Here is an 18645-nt window from a genome sequence, read left to right as displayed (position 1 = left end):
GGCTGGAAGACAGAACAGGTAGAACTCCAAAGACTATGGTGCAGGAAAAGACTTCATGAACAAAACCCTGATTGCACAAGAAATATTACAAAGAATCAACAACTGGGATTTCATCTTATTAAAAGGCTTCTTTCTGTACAGCAAGAGAAACCACCAAGAAAGTGAAGAAACAGTGTGGGGAAAAAAAATTACAGCTGTCCCTAGACAAAAGACTATTATCTAGAATTTATAAAGAACTCAAAAAATCAGATCCCCCAAATTTAAAGACTCAATTTAAAAAATGAGCATCTGAAATGAAAGACATTTCTCAGATGAAGAAATATAAACAGCAAATAATATGTAAAATATATGCAACATCACTGGTCATTAGAGATACAAATTAAAACAATGCTGAGATTCCATCTCACTCCAGAAAGAATGGCTGTTATCAAGAAATCAACCAATAGCAAATGCTGGTGGGGCTGTGGGGGAAAAGGAACCCTTCTCCACTGTTGGTGGGTGTGTAGACCGGTGCAACCACTGTGGAAATCAGTGTGGAGATTCCTCAAAAACTGAAACTAGAGGTTTCATTCCACACAGCTATTCCACTTCTTGGCATCTGCCCAAAAGAATTAAAAGCACCCTAGCACAGTGATATATACACACCCATGTTTATAATGGCACAGTTTGTAATAGCTAAATCTTGGAAACAGCTTAAATGCTCATCAACCGATGAATGGATAAAGAAGATGTGGGCCGGGGGATTTAGCTCAGTGGTTCTGCCACCTCCCTCGCAAGTGCAAGGTCCTGAGTTTGATCTCTGGTACCAAAAAAGTAAGATGTAGTTTTTTTATACAATGGAGTATTACTGTCCTATAAAGAAGGATGCACTTGAGACATTTATTGCTAAATGGTTGCACCTTGAAGCCATACTCTTAAGTGAAATAAATACTGTATTGTTTTTCTGGCATAAGAAACCAAAAGTGGAAATAAGGACTATTATAAAATGTTTAATAGAGTTGGGTGTGGTAGCACACGCTTGTAATCCCAGCACTTGGGAGGCTGAGGCAGGAGGATCGCTGTGAGTTCAAGACCAGCCTGGGCTACATAGTGAGTTTCAGGTCAGTCTCAACTACATAGTGAGACCCTGTCTCAAAAAACAAAACAAAACAAAAAAAGTATAATAGATATTGGAAAATGGGAAGAAAATGTTCAAATGAGAAGGGGAACAAGAGGGGGAAAGGAAAGATGGGACAAGAAAATAGAGAAGGAAAAATGGAAACAAAGCTTTTGTAAATAAGGAGGGAAAGGGGTTGAAAGAAGGGGGGAATGAAAAAAAGAAGCAAGATATATCATGTACAGGTACTAATTCCCTATGATGAATGTGATCACTATGGATATTTTAAATATACCAATCAATGTTTTGCTTCAAAAACAAAAAGTCACAGCTCATTTACTGTGACTAGATACACAGAAAAGTTGCACTTCTAACCCAAGAAGGTCACAGGTAAGAATGTTTTATTTATTTTTCCTGTAAAGGAAAAGCAAGTAACCACAGAACAGCAGCACGGCTGTACTAAGGTAGAGGTAAGCTAGCCGTAGGCCTCTGAGGATGTTGGGGGGCTATAAGTTAGCCTGGAAGTTCTGCGGCCCAAGCCAAGGACCGAGTGGCCACAGCCAAACAAGCTCCACAGATCTCTCCCCGCGCAGGAGGAAGAGTTCCGAGTGCGCGTGCGTGCGTGCGTGCGTGCGTGCGTGGGAGAGCCCCCCCAGCAGGGATAACTGGCTCTCGGGAAGACCCGCCCTCTCCCGGGTTCCTCCCATCCCACCCTTCCCAGCCCCGCAGCCTGTGTCCCTCGAACAGTAGCCACTCTGGGCGGCCGGGTCTGCACCGTGACGGAGGAGAGACGGAACGCTCGGGCTGCAAAAAATGGGTGTATTTGTCTAATTTATGGAAGCAAGGAAGCACGTTTATTGTCAAGAATGACACTGTGAAACATGTGAAGAGGAGAATAAAAACCTCTCGACCCCACCACCAAAGGTAACCGCTCAGCTCCGTCTGTGTTCGTCCACCGACCCCGCGCCTGCCTGACGTCTCAGTGCTGGGGCAGCGCGGGGACCCCGGGGAGGCAGCAGTGCAGCTGAGTGGGCCTCAAAGGAAGGTAAACGGAAGGGGCTCTTCAAGAACATAGACAGAATTACGAGCATAAAATTGTATACAAAGTGAATATTTATTTAGGCTGAGAAAGGAAATCCTAAATTTTAAAAAATATGAAAATATCCAAGAAATAACAGTATTCTAAAGTAAATGGAGGGCCGGGGATTTAGCTTAGTGATTCCACCACTGGCCTTGCAAGCATGAGGACCTGAGTTTGATCCCCAGTACCAACAAAAATGATTAATAACAATAAAGTAAGTGGTACCACCTACAATTCTGTTTTTTCCTCCCGACTTCCATCCCCCCACTTGCATCGCTCGGTGACCACATTGCTTTGATGTCATCTTCTAGGAAGGGGAGAGCGGCATTTCGTCTAAGGCCTGGCCTGCAGACTGGGATGCGGGACACGTGGCAGCACTCATGACTGGCGCAGGGAGTCCAGAAAATGCTGTTTCTCAGGATCCTCATCACCATGTGTGCTGAGCCCCAGCCTCTGAAGCCCCAACCTCTCCAGCAGCTTCACAGAGCCCACACACTCCACGCAGCTCAAGTCCCTCCGGGAGCACCACTTATCCTGGTGCCACACCCGAGGACCCAGGCACTCTCAGCCCATCCTCAGACCTGGGCCTCCGGGAAGCCCGAGCTGGCCTCAGGGCTGAGTGCACCTGAAAGACTGCCCATTCCCCCAGGTTGCAGAAGAACTGGCCACAAACTCCGGGACTTCAAACAACAGAAACCTATAGTCGCCCAGTTCTGCCCACCAGAACTCTCAAACGGAGGTGTCAGCAGGTTCGGCTCCTGCTTCCCTCAACAGGTGGCTCCTCCCAAATTGGTGTCTGAGCCCAGATGGCTCATTTGGCGTAAGGATGCCAAGTGATTGGAATTTAGACCCAAGCAGTGGGCTCACCTTCACGCGCCACATCGGCCTAGACCCTGTGTCCAGATACGGTCTCATTCACCCCTTCTGGTAGCCGTGAATTAGCGACAGGTACGCAATTCAACCCAGTGCACCATCCTTTCTTCAGACAGCTCAGAAATTACTCCAGGAATCCAGGAGCAACTGCATACTCATAATAATAAATCCCACTAAACCCAGCTACACCCATGCCCAGTTCTAGGGCCTGCAGCCAGGCCCCGGAAGTGCTCCGGTCAGCTCGATGGAAGCAGACAGCAATCTGGACCATCACAGTCCCACCGTCCTCAGCGAATTCCACACCTCCCTGACCCGGTGAGTGGCGAAGTCTTAGGATCAGGAGTCAGGAGGCAGGTGGCCACAGTGTATGGGGGCAGGGACCCCTCCTGAGCTCTACACATGCTGGGCACTGCACTGGCAGACTCCAGGCCCTGGTGGGGGTGCAGCACCCGTCCCACCTCTGGGACCCCACCATCCTGCTGCTCCCCAGAGTGTCCACTGTAGGCCATGAGCCCAGGGCAGGCCTGAGATGGCCCCATCCCCTATCCCATGGCCTCATGGGCTCAGGCTGTGGTAGTCAGCTCTGGGCCCTCCCAGGGGTAGGAGTGGCTAACAGCTGAGGAATAAGCCAGCCCCTGCTTGAGGAATGGCCAGGGCAACGGAAAACCAGGTTAGAGTCTCTGAATGAGGTGGGTGGGTTCCTATTCAGCCAGATGAGTGGCTTTCAGTTCACTGGAGGAATACAGACTAAGCACCTGTTCTGCTCATGCCTGAGGGCAGAGCAAACACACTCAGGCCTGTCCCCACGATGGCGCGGGCAGCCTGGATGGAGATGCCTGAGGTGCTGGGCAGCAGCAAGAGCTCCGAGGCACAGGGAGAGGGAGGTCCCAACATCTGGGCCCAGGGAAGCCATGGGCAGCACAGGGATGCTTGGACAGAGTATCCAGGTAAGGGACAGCAGGGCCAAGGTGTTGGGGTTGGGTCTTCTAGGAGACTGGAGACCTGTTGCAGACCAAAGGCCTGAGAGCAGAAGGGAGGGATGGTGGGACAGGTAGAACGGGGGAGCCGGGCTGGCCAGGAGGGGCTGGCAGGGAGCATGCTGACCAGGCTGAGTGTGCCACGGCGTTTCTCTGGCTGCGGACGGGGCGGTGTCGGGCAGGAACCCCGCCCAGGACAGCAGTGCGTGGTGCAGACAGTGTGAGGGCATGAAGACAATGATACGTTTCGGGTGTGCCGTGGCGGGGTGGCGTCGACCGCGGCTCAGCTCACCTGTGACAGGAGGAGAGCTCAGACTTGGGCCTGTGAGGACATCGCAGGGACAGGAGCAGAGCCAGGGCCCCACCTGTCCCGCTGGCCCGGGCGGGGGTTCCAGGGTCCCGGACCCACCAGGGAGTTAAATGCCCCAGCCTGGACCGGATCAGCAAGGCAGCGGCTGAGCCGAGCAGCAGCAGTGTGGGCCCCACCTCAAACCCCTGACCTGTAGGCAGAGGGCAAATGAGGGGACAGAGCAGCAGTCACGGCCACCTCTGCCCCGCAGCCACCGCCAGGATGCTAACAGGAGCCGAAGTTAGGACAAATTCAGCTGTAGGCCGATGATTTTCATTCGAGGTCATGAACCTGGGCAGTGCCATTCTGCGAAGCCGTGTGAGTGAGGATGGCAGAAGAGAGAACAGCGGAAAGCTGGAGAGTCGGGCGGCATTTCCGGGGCTAAGGCAGAGGAGCCTCCTTGTGGTGCTGACTTGGATGGATTGGAGTCTCGTGGGCCAGGGATTTAGCTCAGTGGTTCCACCACCAGCCTCACAAGTGCAAGGTCCCGAGTTCGAGTCCTGGTACCAAACATAAAACAAGCAAACCATAATTGGATTAGAGTCTCCTGTACAACAGTCAGGTATGTTGTGGGATCTGCCTCCCTCCTCTGAGTTTCAGTTGGCTGATGTGACGGTAGCATGAGTGACTCCCTTTGGTCTGACTGGTCTGGTCTGTGTTGACCCAGCCTAGGAAGCAGTCCAGAACTAGGGCCTCCTGTCTTTGTTTGTTTGTTGTTGTTGTTGTTGTTGTTATTGTACAGGGGATTGAACTCGGGTCCTGCGCTTGCCAGGCAGGAGGCAGCACCACTGAGCTAAATCCCCAGCCCTCCTGTCATTTTTTAACATTGCAAAGGAGAGACAGAGCTGGGGAGGGCTGAGTGTGCAGTGGCTCAGGCTCTGGAAGCCTCTGACAGCCCTGGGCAGGAGAAGGACACCAGCCACCAGCTAGGTCTCAGCCGAGTGCGGCGCGGTGGCTGGGCAAGGCTTCAGGGCTGTGAGAGTCCCTCATTCCCCTTGCTGTCCCCCTCCTCCCCTCCCCACAGGATGCAGCGCTGCTGATGTAAGCCTGCCACAGACAGTGGCTGCTTGGCTGCGGCTCACGACCGCGGGCTGCGGTTGGAGCAGGAAGGATGGCTGGGCCTGCAACAACACCAGGTTCTCAGGGCTCCCACCGTAGCACCCCTCAACCCTCATTATGACAGCCCCCTCCTGCTGCCCTGACTCCCTGCTCACTCTCTCCTTCCGACATGGGATGAGACCTCTCCAGCCTGCAGCCCCTGGCTCCTGGTCCCTCTGCTCTCCCTCAGTCTCAAGGGCCGTGGGGTGGTGGGTGGTTACCTGGCCAAAGGCAGCAGTCTGTCTGCAGACTCCTGGGTGGCCTGGCTTCAGGTGGTCATTGTCCGGGTCCCTCCCTGAGCCTCCTGGGGTCTCCAGGCTATGACCAGGTGGCCCACCCTTCCAGATGCCCCCAGCATACCCACAGCATCTAAGACACCTCCCCAGGGCATCTGCCTCTCTCTTAGGCTACTTTGTTACATGAATATTTAATCCCCACAAGGGCCCACAGGAGTACGGGTGCCACCCCTTTAATAAACAGCTTGAGCGGAGGCCCAGGCCAGGAGAGTGTGGTCGAGGATACCCAAGGCCCCATGGCCCTAAGAAGAAAGGGTCCCCTCGGAAAACTCCAATCCCCTCCCTATAGAAGTAGAGTTTCCACCAGATCCTGGGGCAGTTTTTCAGAACTATTTGAACAGGAGGTATGTAGGAAAAGGCCCTCCGCCCAAGGCAAGACCTGCAGGAAGCTGGTGTCCTCCCTCCCTCAGACAAATGTGACTTGGGACCTAGAGGCTGAGGACACACAGCAAATGTTCCTGTGCTTGGCCTGCCTGCCTCAGGCCCCCACGGCCCAAAATCATGCAGGGGACCCCTCATGGCCTTCCTGGGCTCTGAGCTTCACAGTGCAGCCTGCGGGCCTCCTGAGTTGAAGGTCAAATCCACCATAGATCACAGAGGAAGATATCAGAAAGAGGGGTGGGGGATCCCATTGGGCTCTCATAGGTCACCAGCAAGATGACAGGCCAGCCCACCCTGCAGGGACTGATGTGTCCCCAGCCTCCCCAGGTCCCAGGTGCCGAAGCCCAGGCAGGATCTGTCCTTACGGCATAGCCTGTGTGGCCATACCGTGGGCATCTGGCCCAGCAGCCACCCCTTTCCTCACCCACAGACAGAGGGTGGTCTGGCATGAGGTTTGGAAGTGGATGCCAGAGGCTTGAGCAGGTGACAAGCCAGGCGGACCTGGGAGAGATGCTGTGGAGCAGAGGCAAGCTCCAGGCCCACGGCCCCGACTGCTGTCTCAGGTCAGGTCCGTGGTGCAGGGCCAGGGGCAGGTGCTGCTGAGGCCCTGCTTCCTGCATCTGGGGTGGGGGGTGTGAGGCTGCGTCCTGCCCTCTGGGGGTACCTGCTGTCTCCCCTGAAGCTCAGTGCCCAGAAGCACATCCCAAACACATCAGTCCCCTTGGCCTGGGGCCTCTATCAGGTACCCCCACTTCCTGGGAACCCTCCCTGCTGAGCAGGACTCCCCACCCTAATGAGACCCCAGCCCCGTTCTCTCTTTCTAGTAGCATCCCCCGCCAGCCCCTGCTTGGGCCATGGGACTTTCTGTTTTGCAGAAGTCTCCAGCTTCTAACAGATTGCCTTGAGCTTGGGGCCCAGCTGCCACCTCACCCTTCAGGCCTGGACATCAAGGTCCAAAGATGCCTGTCTGCCAGGGCCACCTGATCCTCACCCCATGAGCGACTTGAGAAGGGGAGTCTTCCTCTGGGAGGGCCCCAGTACCCCGTGGAGATGCTTTCGCTCAGGTGGGTCAGGGGCTCCTCATCTCTGCCTCAGGACCCCCCAAAACCCATTCAGGGAGGGGAGCAGGGAGCGGGGCTCCAACAGCAGTAGAACACATGCCGTCAGCCAGGGTTAAGTGGCTGAGATGCAGGCCACTGCATTCCTTGTGTGAGCTTTGAGATGCAGCGGAGTGGTGCAGGGGGATAGCTTCCAGCTCCTGTCCTTGTGCAGGTCCCAATGTCATGTTTGCAAGTCCAGGCAAGGCAGCCGCCGGCCTGTCACTCTTCGTCACTCTTGCCTGGCCTGCCTGGCCGCACTGCACACCTCAGTGGCAGCTGCCCCCACCCAGGAGCCCTAGGCTTCTGTGCACCCTTGGGTGACCTGACAGCTCCCCTGGAGGACCAGGAGGGTCATGTGAGAGCCATTGTGTGGGCCCACCTAGACCTGTGAAAGCTGGTAGAGGGCCTGGGTACACAGCAGGGGCCAGGTCAGGGACCAGGCAGCCACCAGCCCCAGGCACCAGGGCCCTGGTCCCTTCTCTCACCTGGGACCCCAGTTGGAAAAGCCTCCATCCCCAAAGAGCCCTGGATTGGCCATGTTGCAGCGACCTTCAGGTTGCACGCCTAGGCACCTGTCCTGTCACCTGTGTCTGCCATCAGCCTCCAGAAGGTCCCTTCTGCTTAGAGAGGCCCTGGAAACCCTCGGCTCACCAAGCTGTGCGTCAGACGTCAGGGGAGGCCCCATTTCTGTCTTCATCTACCTCGATTCTAGGGTGCCATGCCGTCATCCTCATCTCAGTGGGCACCTACTTGTGCCAGGCAGCTCAGCACAGAACAACAAAAAGCCATGACACCCATTCTAGAAATGAAAGACAAAAGGGACCCGGGCCACCCAGTGCACACCCCACTGACTCGACACTGGCTGTAGAGGGTTTGGAGCTCCACACCCCTTTCCTCCCACTTTGGGCCATGGGTGATTCATTTAATGCCCAGAGAGGGGCCCCTGGAGGCAGAGAGCTGCACTGGAACAGCAGGGGATGGAGAACCCACACTCTCACCCAAAAGGGCTGCAGAGCAGAAAGGTGAGGCCACACCTTGCCCACCGAAGGAAATGACCTTTATCTTGAGTCTGCTGCACCAGGTGGTCCCTGCTCATGGAGCAGAGGCCACAGACCACAGGCTCACCTCAGCCGTGGCAACACAAAGACCACCTCTGCCTTAAGCACCAGGGGTGGGGCCTCACCGGAAACCAGGCTGAGTCTGGGTAGGACTTCAGCATTTGTCTGATGCAGGGGTGGGCAAGTGTCACTCCCAACCTGCTAGATGTCAGATACGCCAACTTTATGTTCCCCAAAATCAAAGAATGAATTCTGAGGAATGCCTGAGGTTAAGAGTAGAAAAATGTATTGAGAGAGATAGCTCCTGAGAGACAGGAGTGGACCCAGAAGCGGGTTGTCAACAAGCCCACTTCTCGGGCCGGGGGTTTAATTCAGTGGTTCTGCTGCCTGCCTTGCAAGCGCCAAGTCCCAAGTTCGATCCCTGGTACCAAAAAACAAAGAAGCACACTTCTCAAAGGAAGTTAAATAGAGCAAAATTACGAGGTGAGTACAACATGGGTCAAAACTATGATCAACCAGTAAGGTTACAAGTACAGCTGCTAAGGTAACATCGATCCAGTGAGGAAGCAGGTCATGTAGCAAGTGTGCGTGGAAAAAGCTAGGACCTTTTAGGAAGGGATGGATCAGGAGGTCCTGGTCTCCCACCTGGGTGACTGATTTCTACCTATACTTTATTGGACCAGGTGATGTCACTTACAGTATAATTGTCAATTTATTGCTTACCCCTCGGGGAGACGTGTTGGCCCCTTGAGACTGGCCTCCAACAGATGCGCCTCCAGCCACTGTTGTGATGTGCTCTGCACTGACTCCCTGGAGCGCCCAGCCCTGTCTGGCTGTCTGTAGTATTTCTGCCTAACTTGGCCATCTGTAACACCATGCCCTGGAGCTTGCCTCCCCTCCTAGGGGCTGTCCCCTGCTGAGCTGGGCAGCCCCAGGGCCAGAGATCAGTGGTCAGCCTCGGGAGTCAGCACTACTCCTGCCACTGCCACGCCCGGCCCAGGGCCTCAGCGATGTCCCGACACACCTTCCTTCCGGCCTGTCACACATGGCCATGTGGGAAGGAGGGTGGACTGTCCTGTATGCCCCAGGATCTAGAACCCCTGCCTGGACCTCTCTCTCGGCTCCCATACCAGGTCAGAGGCAGGCTGCCCCTTTCCTGCTGTCACACTGTGTGCTGTGGCCTCATTCTTCTGTTCCTCCACCCCAACACCCAGCCTGGAAAGCCTCCCCTTCCCCCGAGAGCCCGCCCTGTGCTCTCCCATGCATGGCACCTGCTGCTCCTGGCACCCTCTGTTCCCCCTGCCCATCTTGCCCTCCCCCTGCCTGGTCTGCCTGTGCCTGTGCCCAGAACCCTGGGCGCTGCCCATCTCATCCCAGCCACCCTCTCATTCCCAGATGTCTGAGCCAGGCAGAGTGGCTCTGTGCAGACCGAAGGCTCTGAGGAAGGATCTGAACAAGGGGCTCGTCAGCCTGGGCTGTGACCTGCATGGAGCTCCCTCCCCTTCTCGCACTGGAACCCTGGGCCAGCCCCTGCCTACCCTTACCCCCCAGAACAGGTTCCCAGATGGTTTCTCAGAGCAACACCCCTTGCAGTGCAGGGGCTGAGCAGGTTCCCCCAGGGCTGGGACTCTATGGACTCTGTCTCTCAGGAGCCGGAACCAGGCCCGCCCTCAGAGTGCGACCCGGCTGCAGCTCTGAGAAGGGCTGCCTGCCCCCTGGCGGCAGGACAGTGCAGAGCAGAGACAGCCCCCTTAAACATGGCGAGCCAGTGCTTACCAAGGAGAAAGGCAGGGGGAACTGCAGGATGCTGCCTTGGTGAGCTTTGCACAACAGGACAGAGGCAAGAAGTTTTTCCTCCATTCTCTCCTGTATATCTCCACTGCCTGAAAATCAAGAAAGGAGGGCAAGAGGAGGAGAGTGAGCCCCAAGCCAGAGGGTAAGGCATGTCCTAAGCAGGGTGGGGGCTCACAGGCACTGACTCCAGCTTGTTTGGCTCCGAAGCTCCAGAAGGCACTGCTCTGGGGAAGAAAAGGCCACTGCGACCTCCCATCCTGTCCCTTTCTGCTGTTTGAATCTCTGCCAGGGACTTCCTCCAGGTTTGTTTTTATTTTCTTTAGCTGCTGGAAAGCTCCTGGGAATCTTTGTAGGGAACAGGCTCCAGCATGGGGCTGAGGGAGGAGCAGGAAAGAGGCTGCATTCACCTCTGGGCTCCAGGGCCGGCCAAGATCACCTCCAACTGGAGCCTGGAGCCCCAGGCTGCCTTCCAGGGCCGCAGGCTCCTGTCCCCAAGGCCGGCCGTGGTCACCTTCTGAGCCCCCCATTTGCCATGGACCCTAAGTGCCTCTGGGGCACTGGTTGCTCTGAGTGACCCTGACACCACCCGGACAACACCTCCGAGCCTCACTGCCTCATCTTCATCTTCCAGTGAGGACTGCACTCCCATGCCCTGTCCTTGGGAGCTCCAGCCAGGCCCTCCTCTCACTGAGACTTTCTGGGCTTTCGGGTCTGTCATAAAAATGAGGGTTGAGAGTAGCCCCGCAACAGAAGACTTGCCAGCACGCACCGGGCCCGGTGTTCAAGTCCCGACCCCACAGAGGAGCACTAAACCTCTAGGGCTTCTCTTCCAATCGCATCTCCACTGAGCACTGGCCCCTACACTCTGGCCTTGGTCCTGCAGAAGTGAAAATATAGGCCCGGCTGTGCAGCTCTGCCCAGACTCCCCCGGGTCCCGGGACCTACTTCTCCTCAGGCTGGCCACCATGGGCCTCAGTCACCTGGGTGCCGTCCTGGCCTTGACGACACCCTCACGCTGTGTCCTCACCCAGCCAGCACCCCTGGTCGCATTAGCAGGGGGCTCACACTGTCCCCACCAGGTAGCCTGCCACCTCCAGAGCCTCATATGCAGCTGTGCCCTGGGGAGGGTCTTCCACAGGCGGCCTCCTGCTAGGGTGACTGGCCAGCTCAGGCGGCCTGCAGGGGCAAGGATGGGGCTCTGCAGAATGGGGAGCAGTTGTCCTTGCAGCTCTGGACTACAGCACAGACTCAGCCCTTCAACCCTGGCATGTGTGGTTAAGGCTGAGTGGTTGTTTCCTTGCCACAGGGCCCAGTGTCTCCTCCACTCCAGCTCCCTACGCATGTCATTTCTCCCTCCAGTAGCTGTTGTCTGAGGCCAGTCAGCGGAACAGAAGCCAGCTTGTCAAAACTAACATCCTTGGTAGTGACACAGCACAACAGGCCCACGTAGAGGAAACAACCACCTCTTCTGGCAGGAGGCCAAGTCCCAGCAGACCCTGCGGTTTCCGGAAGGGCTCAGAGGAGCCCCGCCCAGCCTCTTCCCACCCCCACCTCACTACTGTGTGCTTCCTGGATACCCTCACTCAGAGCAGCTGACCTTGGCCCTGAGGGGCTCCCCCACCTCCGCCCAGCCTTGCATGGCCACTCAGGTTGGACTGAACGGCTCCTGCCCAGGTACCCTGTGGAGTGACCTGAGGGGACCCACTGCACTGGCCCTGAGAGAGCTGTCCCTCAGTGTGGCAGCAAACAGAAAAGAGGGTCCTGCTTTTGCACATTTTAACTCAGCTTATAATTCACAAAAGCATATGAAAATCTTCATTGGAAAGTTTAAGGATTTAAGCTCAGAAAACTCTTTGCACTTGGTTCCAATATGATTCCAACACGCGTCATGAAAGACGGGATACGAACACAGTCCTTCCAGTTACGTGAGCGTCTGGAGCTGTGTGGGAACCCTCCCCGTGGTGTCCCTTCAGCGAATGACTCACCTGGTGGGAAGTCAGCTGTCCTCCAGCAGCCTACGGCAGCTGCTGTCTCTGCTCCTTCCTCTGTCGTGCTTCTTTGCCATTAGGGGCAGCAAATGCAAGACTCCGCTGTACTCTGAAGACCAAGACCACAGGAGAAGTCACCCTTCAGGGGGACGCTAGCGGTTCTCTGATTTCCTACGTTCCAGTCACGGTGAGCACAGTTGGGAACAACTGAAAGCAGTGATACGAGAATCCCTGGGGTGATGGAACCCTGGAAATCTAATGCATAAGGTGAGACCCCTGCCCGCCCTCACACCTTAGATCATACCAGCATGCGTTTCCTTCCACCAGAAAAACAAAAGTGACCTAGTGTTCTCTTTGTACCCTGGAAGACCTGTGAGGATCATAGTTGGGAATGCTGCTGGCAGGAGCACGGAGGTGAGAGTTCCAAGACCAGGGTAGAGGCACTCAGTGTCTCTTCAGCTGACGTTTGCATCCAGAGACAGAAATCAGAAGTTACGCTTTTTCATACATCGCATTTTTTTTGCTGCGCTGGAAATTGAACCCAGGCCCTCCAGCATGCTGAGCAAATGTTCTACCACTGAGCTACACCCCAGTCCCTCAAATGTAACATTTTATTTTTTGTTTTGTTTTGTTTTTGTTTTGTGATAGGGTCTCGCTCTGTAGCTCAGGCTGGCCTTGAACTCACTATGTAGCCCAGGCTGGCCTCACAGTAATCCTCCTGCCCCAGCCTCCCGATTATAGGGCTTAGCCTGGGACTACGGGTGTGTGTCACCATATCTAGCAAGTGTAACATTTTAATTGGCTTATAGACAGAAAGGTAGATAAAATGTAAAATAGGAAAGCCCATCTGAGTAGGGAGAACCAACCGTGGAAAGTGCTATGTAACAAAAGACACACACAGATCCAAAACTGCCCGAAGTGTAATTTAGTGGGGACTTACAAACAGAAATGTGTCTTGGGCAGCACAAGAGGGTACCTGTACCTCAAAGCAGGAGGAAGGGGCTTATATGCTATCACAGCCAGCCAGAACACACCTGACCTTGAAAACTATTAACAAGCCTAAGGTCACTTAGGAAATAGTCCAGGCACAGTGGAGCCAACTATCTCAAAGACTTTATCTGTCTGACAGAGTTTGGGATGTGGGTCACCTAGCAGACAGGGCCGCAGTTTTACCCAAAGGCGGTAGTCAGGCCAAGCTGGATCCCTATGGCAACATTGTTCACAACACAGAATTTGAGGTAGTTCCACTAGACTATACTTCTGCTATTTTATTCAAGAATTTTTAGCACAGTGCTTGATATTTGAAGATTCCTTTTTCATCTCATCATTCGTTTCAGCTAGGTGCCCTCCTGGAAATTTGTGAAATTATTACATTTCTTTTAGAGGGTGCTGCAGCTCAAACCTAGGGGCTAATGCATGCAAGATAAGTACATCATCACTCAACTATACCCCCTGCCCTACTTTATTCATGATAGCCAAGATATGGAATCAACCTAAGTGTCCATTAACAGATGAATAGGTAAGTTAGGATTATATGTATAAAAGATATGTTATGTAAGGGTACATGATCCCAATCATGAATGTAATGTACTGTATACTTAGAAAGTTCCAATAAACTCAGTAAGATAAAAAGAACACTTCAAACTCCCCACAAAATTACATGTATATATATTTCAGGTTTTTTTTAAAGTCCAGCTGGGCATGGTGGTACCTGCCAGTCACCCCAGCACTCTGGGAGGCTGAGGCAGAAGGATCAACACAAATTCAAGGCCAGCCTCAGTGATTCACTGACTTAACAAGACCTTGTATTAAAATAGAAAAAAATTTTTGAGACAGGGTCTTGATATGTAGCCCAGGCTGGCCTCGAACTTGAGGCAATCCTCCAGCCTCAGGCTCCTGAGTGCTGAGATTACAGCTCTGTATCAAAATTTTAAAATGTTTAGGGCTGGGGATTTAGCTCAGTGGTTGTGCCGCCTGCCTCGCAAGCGCAAAGACCTGAGTTTGATCCCTGGTACCAAAAAAAAAAGTGCTTAAAGGGCTGGGGATGTCACTCACTGTAAGAACCTTGGGTTCAATTTCCAGTACCAGGAAGAAAAAGGGGTGAGGGGGAGGAGGAAAAGAAAGAGCAAGAGGAGAAAGGAGGTGGTCCTGTTGTTTGTGACAACATTGATGTCAGGGAGGACACAGTAAGTGAAATAACCAGACACAGAAAGTCCATGACCTCACTTATATGTTGCATTGTATTAACTTTCTTGTGGCTGAGACAGTGTCTGACACCCACAACCTAGAGGAAGAGAAGATTAATTTGGTTCAGTTTGGAGAAATTCAGTCCATGGCTGGCCAGCTCCAACGTAGGAACATCATAGCAGAAGGGCAAAGTGGAGTAAAGTGCTCAGTTCATGGTAGTCGGCAAACAACAAAGCCAGAAAGGAATGGCCAAAGAGCCACATAGAGTACTGAAGTGGCCCCGGGAGGGCGGGCAGACCGAGGAAGAGCGTGGCTCTCAGAACTGAAGGGAAGGCAGGTTTATCCGCTAGCTAGCGGGCCCAGCGGAAGTCCCCTTCCAGAGTCCGAGTCCCGGTTCTCCACTTGTTCTCAGATTTATCTGGTCTCCAGCCAGGGCGGGGGAGCAAGCAGGATTTACGGAAGAACCTAGCACAGGGTAGGGAGGTGGAGGTAATGTTGCTTTTACAGTTTACCTCTAAGACATAGGGAGGCAGGGAGCTGTGTCTCAGCAGCTCATCTTCAGGGCACAGTGACCTTCGTGGGTTTGGCAGGAGGGGCAAGCCTTAGACTGTCAGCTTTGAGACTGTGGGCCTCTGCCCAGCTTTGAGACCATCAGTCTGCTTTGTCCTTTGTTCTTTCCATTTCAGTACCCAAGACCACACCTCCAAAACCCACCCAGACACACCCGGAGCATGCTGTGCCAATGTCCTAGATGCCTCTTAATCCAGTGATGTTGACCTCAGGATTAACAGGTACAGACACAGAGTCTCAAACGGTTAAATTCAGAGGTAGAGAGCAGAATGGGGATTACTACACACTTAGGGAGTTGGGCTGGGGAGATACAGGTTAGAGGACATGAAATTTTGGTTCCATAGGATGAACATGTCAAGAGCCTATTGTATGACTATAGTTAATGAGTGACAAGGTATAAAAGTTTTTAAACTTTTTTCTATTTTATTACTACATGTGTGTAGTACATGTTAATTTTCCTTGTGGGAAGTTGGTATGTGTATGTAACACATCTTAATTCCTTTTCCCTTGCCTCCACCCATCTCTTGATCCCTTCCCCCACTTTTTGGAATGTTTGCTGTACATGTTTATGTAGTTGGTACATGCACATAACACATCCTAATTCCTTTTTTTATACCATCTCCCTCCCTTCCCTAAACTCTTCTCCATCTCTTGATGCCTTTCCTCTTTGAGAACGCTCTACCTCCCTACTTCTAGTTGTGTTTTATTTTGCACTTTATTTTTACTTTAGGTTTCTCTTACAAGAGAAACCATACATACATTAACAGAAAAACGGGTAAAGAAAATGTATTTATACACAATAGAGTACCACTCTGTCATAAAGAAAGATAAACTTGAGTCATTTGTAGGAACATGGATGCACCTTGAGACCATAATGTTAAGTGAAGTAAAGCAGACACAACCTTAAATATATTATATTATTGCAGAGTACCAAAAGAATGTTTTTAAGTGTCTTGCATCATAGAAAATGATATACGAGCTAGTCCCTATTAAGTAGTTTGACCTAGTCATTCCACAACGTATAGATATTTCAAAACATGTACATAATAAATTTATACAATTTTTGACAATTAAAAAAAATAAATGTTAAGGGGCCCAGGATTTAGCTCAGTGGCTGGGTCGCCTGCTTTGCAAGCTTAAGGATCCTAGTTCGATCCCTGGTAACAAAAATAAATAAATAAATAAATAAATGTTAAAATTTTTTAAATGCCACTGTTGAGGGGAGAGTTGAAAGGACCCAACTTTGAAGTTGTCTGAAACTGGGGACGCGGTTCGCGGTGGAGCGCTTGCCTAGCGTGCTGGTGGCCCTGGCGGGGCGAGGTGGGCCAGACCCTTGCTCCGCTCAAAAGAAGAAAGTGCTCAGCTCACTAGCGATCAGGATAAAGCGAATTAAAACCTAGTGGGAGACTGCTTCCTCTCCGTTAGGATGGCTACTAGGAAGAAAGCCGCAAAGCCTGGCACCACCCAGCGCCACTGCGGCAGGCAGGCAAGGGACGTCTGAACGCGGCCAGTGTGCAGCCCCAGCCCACACCTCCACCCGCGACAAGGGAGACGGACTGGGGTCGCCTGCGCTTTCCGTCTAAGCCTGGGCCTTGCAGCCGGAGAGTCTACAGGTTCATCCGTCACCCCGCGGGGTCTCCTCGCTGGAGCCCGAGCGGCATAGAGGACCCACGGGCCCCAACCCCCAGCGGGGCCCGGGGCTGCCCATTCCGGGCCGCCGTAGCCAGGACTGCTCGGACCTGAGCCTCCACCTCCAGACACATGATGTCGTCTGGCCAATCACAGAACAACAGGCTCGGGTCTTCGGGATCGCGACGGAGACACGATCTGTGTGCATGTCCGGTGGAACCGGGCTGGGAGGAGAGGCTCGGCGAGTGGGTTCTGTGTTAGGTTCCCGAGGTCATCAGCCGAACCCAGTCTTGTGGCGTGCAGAGCTCCGAGTGGCGAAGAAGTGTTCTTAGGAAAGGCCCCTGGGATCGAAAACTTCCGACCAAAGGTCGGGTGGCGGGCGTCGTGGGTGATTGTCAGCCCAGAAGACCCCAGAGCGCCGACCTTTCTTGTCGCGAGTGGGTCTGGGGTCCTGACTTAGAGGGTCACGCACTTCGCGTGCTGGTGACAGAATCAGGTGACTCTGGTTGTCACTAACAGAAAGCCCGGCTGTGTGGCCCCTGGCAGTCAATTGCAGGCACATCTGGCCCCGACCCCAAGGGCAGGAGGCATGGCCAGGTAGGACATAGGATGCCCGGGGACACTCAGTTCATTCATGCATTTATTGATGCTGGCACTCGAACCCAGGGCTTTTGCACTCAGTTGCAACCCCCACGCCCTTTTAAAAATTTATTGAGACAGTATCTCCTTGCGTCCCTAAACTGCGGGGACTAAGTTCAGACTTGATTCTTCTGCCTTAGCCCCCCAGAGTGCAGGCATTAAAGATGTACACCAACACAGCAGGCCCTGGGGACACTTGTAAGCAATTTGATGAGATACAATGCACTTAATACAGAACACACTTATAAAGTGTGCAGCCCAGTGTTGACAGCATATTGGAGTCCTGGAGATTGTACCCTATAGCTAATTTTCATTTTCAGGCCCTAGAAAGAACCCTGTATCTATTAGCAGCCACTCTCCATCTTTTTCCCCACAGCCTAGGAACCTGTCAGACCCTATAGATTTGTCTATATCACATACCTACTAAAAAGTATATATGTTAATTTTTTATGTGAAGTACTGATAAACATCTGTATGTGATCATCCTAGACGGTATTTTTTTATTTTGTTTTTTGAGACAGGGTCTCACTATGTAGTTGAGACTGATCTGGAACTCACTATGTAGCCCAGGCTGGTCTCGAACTCACAGCGATCCTCCTGCCTCAGCCTCCGGAGTGCTGGGATTACAGGAGTGTGCCACCATGCCCAGCTAGACAGTATTTTTATTTGCTGAATTTGGGCACTCTAAGATGGATATCTGAATGCCCTCGTGTGCAAGGTGAACTGTGGCCAGGAGTATCTGCTCACGGCACATTTGCACACACATACACACACACCACTTCTGGATTTCCAAGAAAACAGAGCCTTAAAAAAGTAGGCAGTCATCTGATCCATGCCTGACTCTGCATGGCTGGGGACTGGTCCAGGCACAGTCCTCCATGGAAGGTTCTGGGCTCAGGGTTAATGCCAGGAGAGGGACGCTTAGGACAATTTTAGATCTAACAGGCCCATATTTTTCATGAGTATATTATTGTTCCTAATTGTTCTTTCTATACTTCCAACTCTCTCTAGGTATCTAAAGTTAGTTTTATTTGTGTTTCTTAAATCGTGACATTTCAATTTATGGCTATTTTTAACCATCTCCCACTATTTCACAGTGGGGATTATGTGGCCGGTGCCTCAGAATGGCCAGGCCCCTGCTTCCTGAGGGATTCAACGGCTGTCAGCAGAAAGTCAGCCGGCTGTGCAGCTGGCCCCTGGCCTTCTCTATACACAACCAGTTCTGTTCTTTCCCTTAATGAACCTGCTGCAGTCCCTGGGCTGTGGAATATGCTCATGATTCCCAAGGACAAGGCCATCTCTGGTTTCATCTATTTATATTTTACTCCCTCATCCCTTCCATCCACTCACTTTCCTGACCCATAACAACCCTTCTGATGTGCTTTGTGTGTATATACTTTTTTGTCTCAAGAAATTATAAATTTAGAGCCAGGGATTTGGCTTAGTGGTTCTGCCACCTGCCTAGCAAGAGCAAGAACCCAAGTTAGATCCTGGGTACAAAAAAAAAAAAAAAAAAAAAAAAAAAAAAA

General features: G+C 52.6%; 1 protein-coding gene across 4 annotated transcripts in view; it reads left to right on the top strand.

Moving 5' to 3' along the window:
- Positions 1 to 12001: 12001 nt before the first annotated feature.
- The window catches only part of Csnk1d (casein kinase 1 delta), a 51044-nt gene continuing 44400 nt past the window's right edge, over positions 12002 to 18645 (top strand). For 2 of the 4 annotated variants that reach the window (XM_033767718.1, XM_033767717.1), the window contains exons 1-2: positions 12002 to 12358; positions 14965 to 15069. In XM_033767718.1, coding sequence (XP_033623609.1) covers positions 15030 to 15069 — 40 coding nt within the window. In that variant the 5' untranslated portion in view covers positions 12002 to 12358; positions 14965 to 15029. The remainder of the gene's footprint in view (positions 12359 to 14964; positions 15070 to 18645) is intronic. The other 2 variants (XM_010618679.2, XM_010618680.2) reach the window with 1 other exon arrangement.

The sequence above is a fragment of the Fukomys damarensis genome, unplaced genomic scaffold (assembly GCF_012274545.1).
Source record: "Fukomys damarensis isolate Sample0158 unplaced genomic scaffold, DMR_v1.0_HiC HiC_scaffold_23, whole genome shotgun sequence".
NCBI lineage: Eukaryota > Metazoa > Chordata > Mammalia > Rodentia > Bathyergidae > Fukomys > Fukomys damarensis.
The sequence above is the reverse complement of the archived record's forward strand: the minus strand, read 5'-3'. Positions and strand labels throughout refer to the sequence as shown.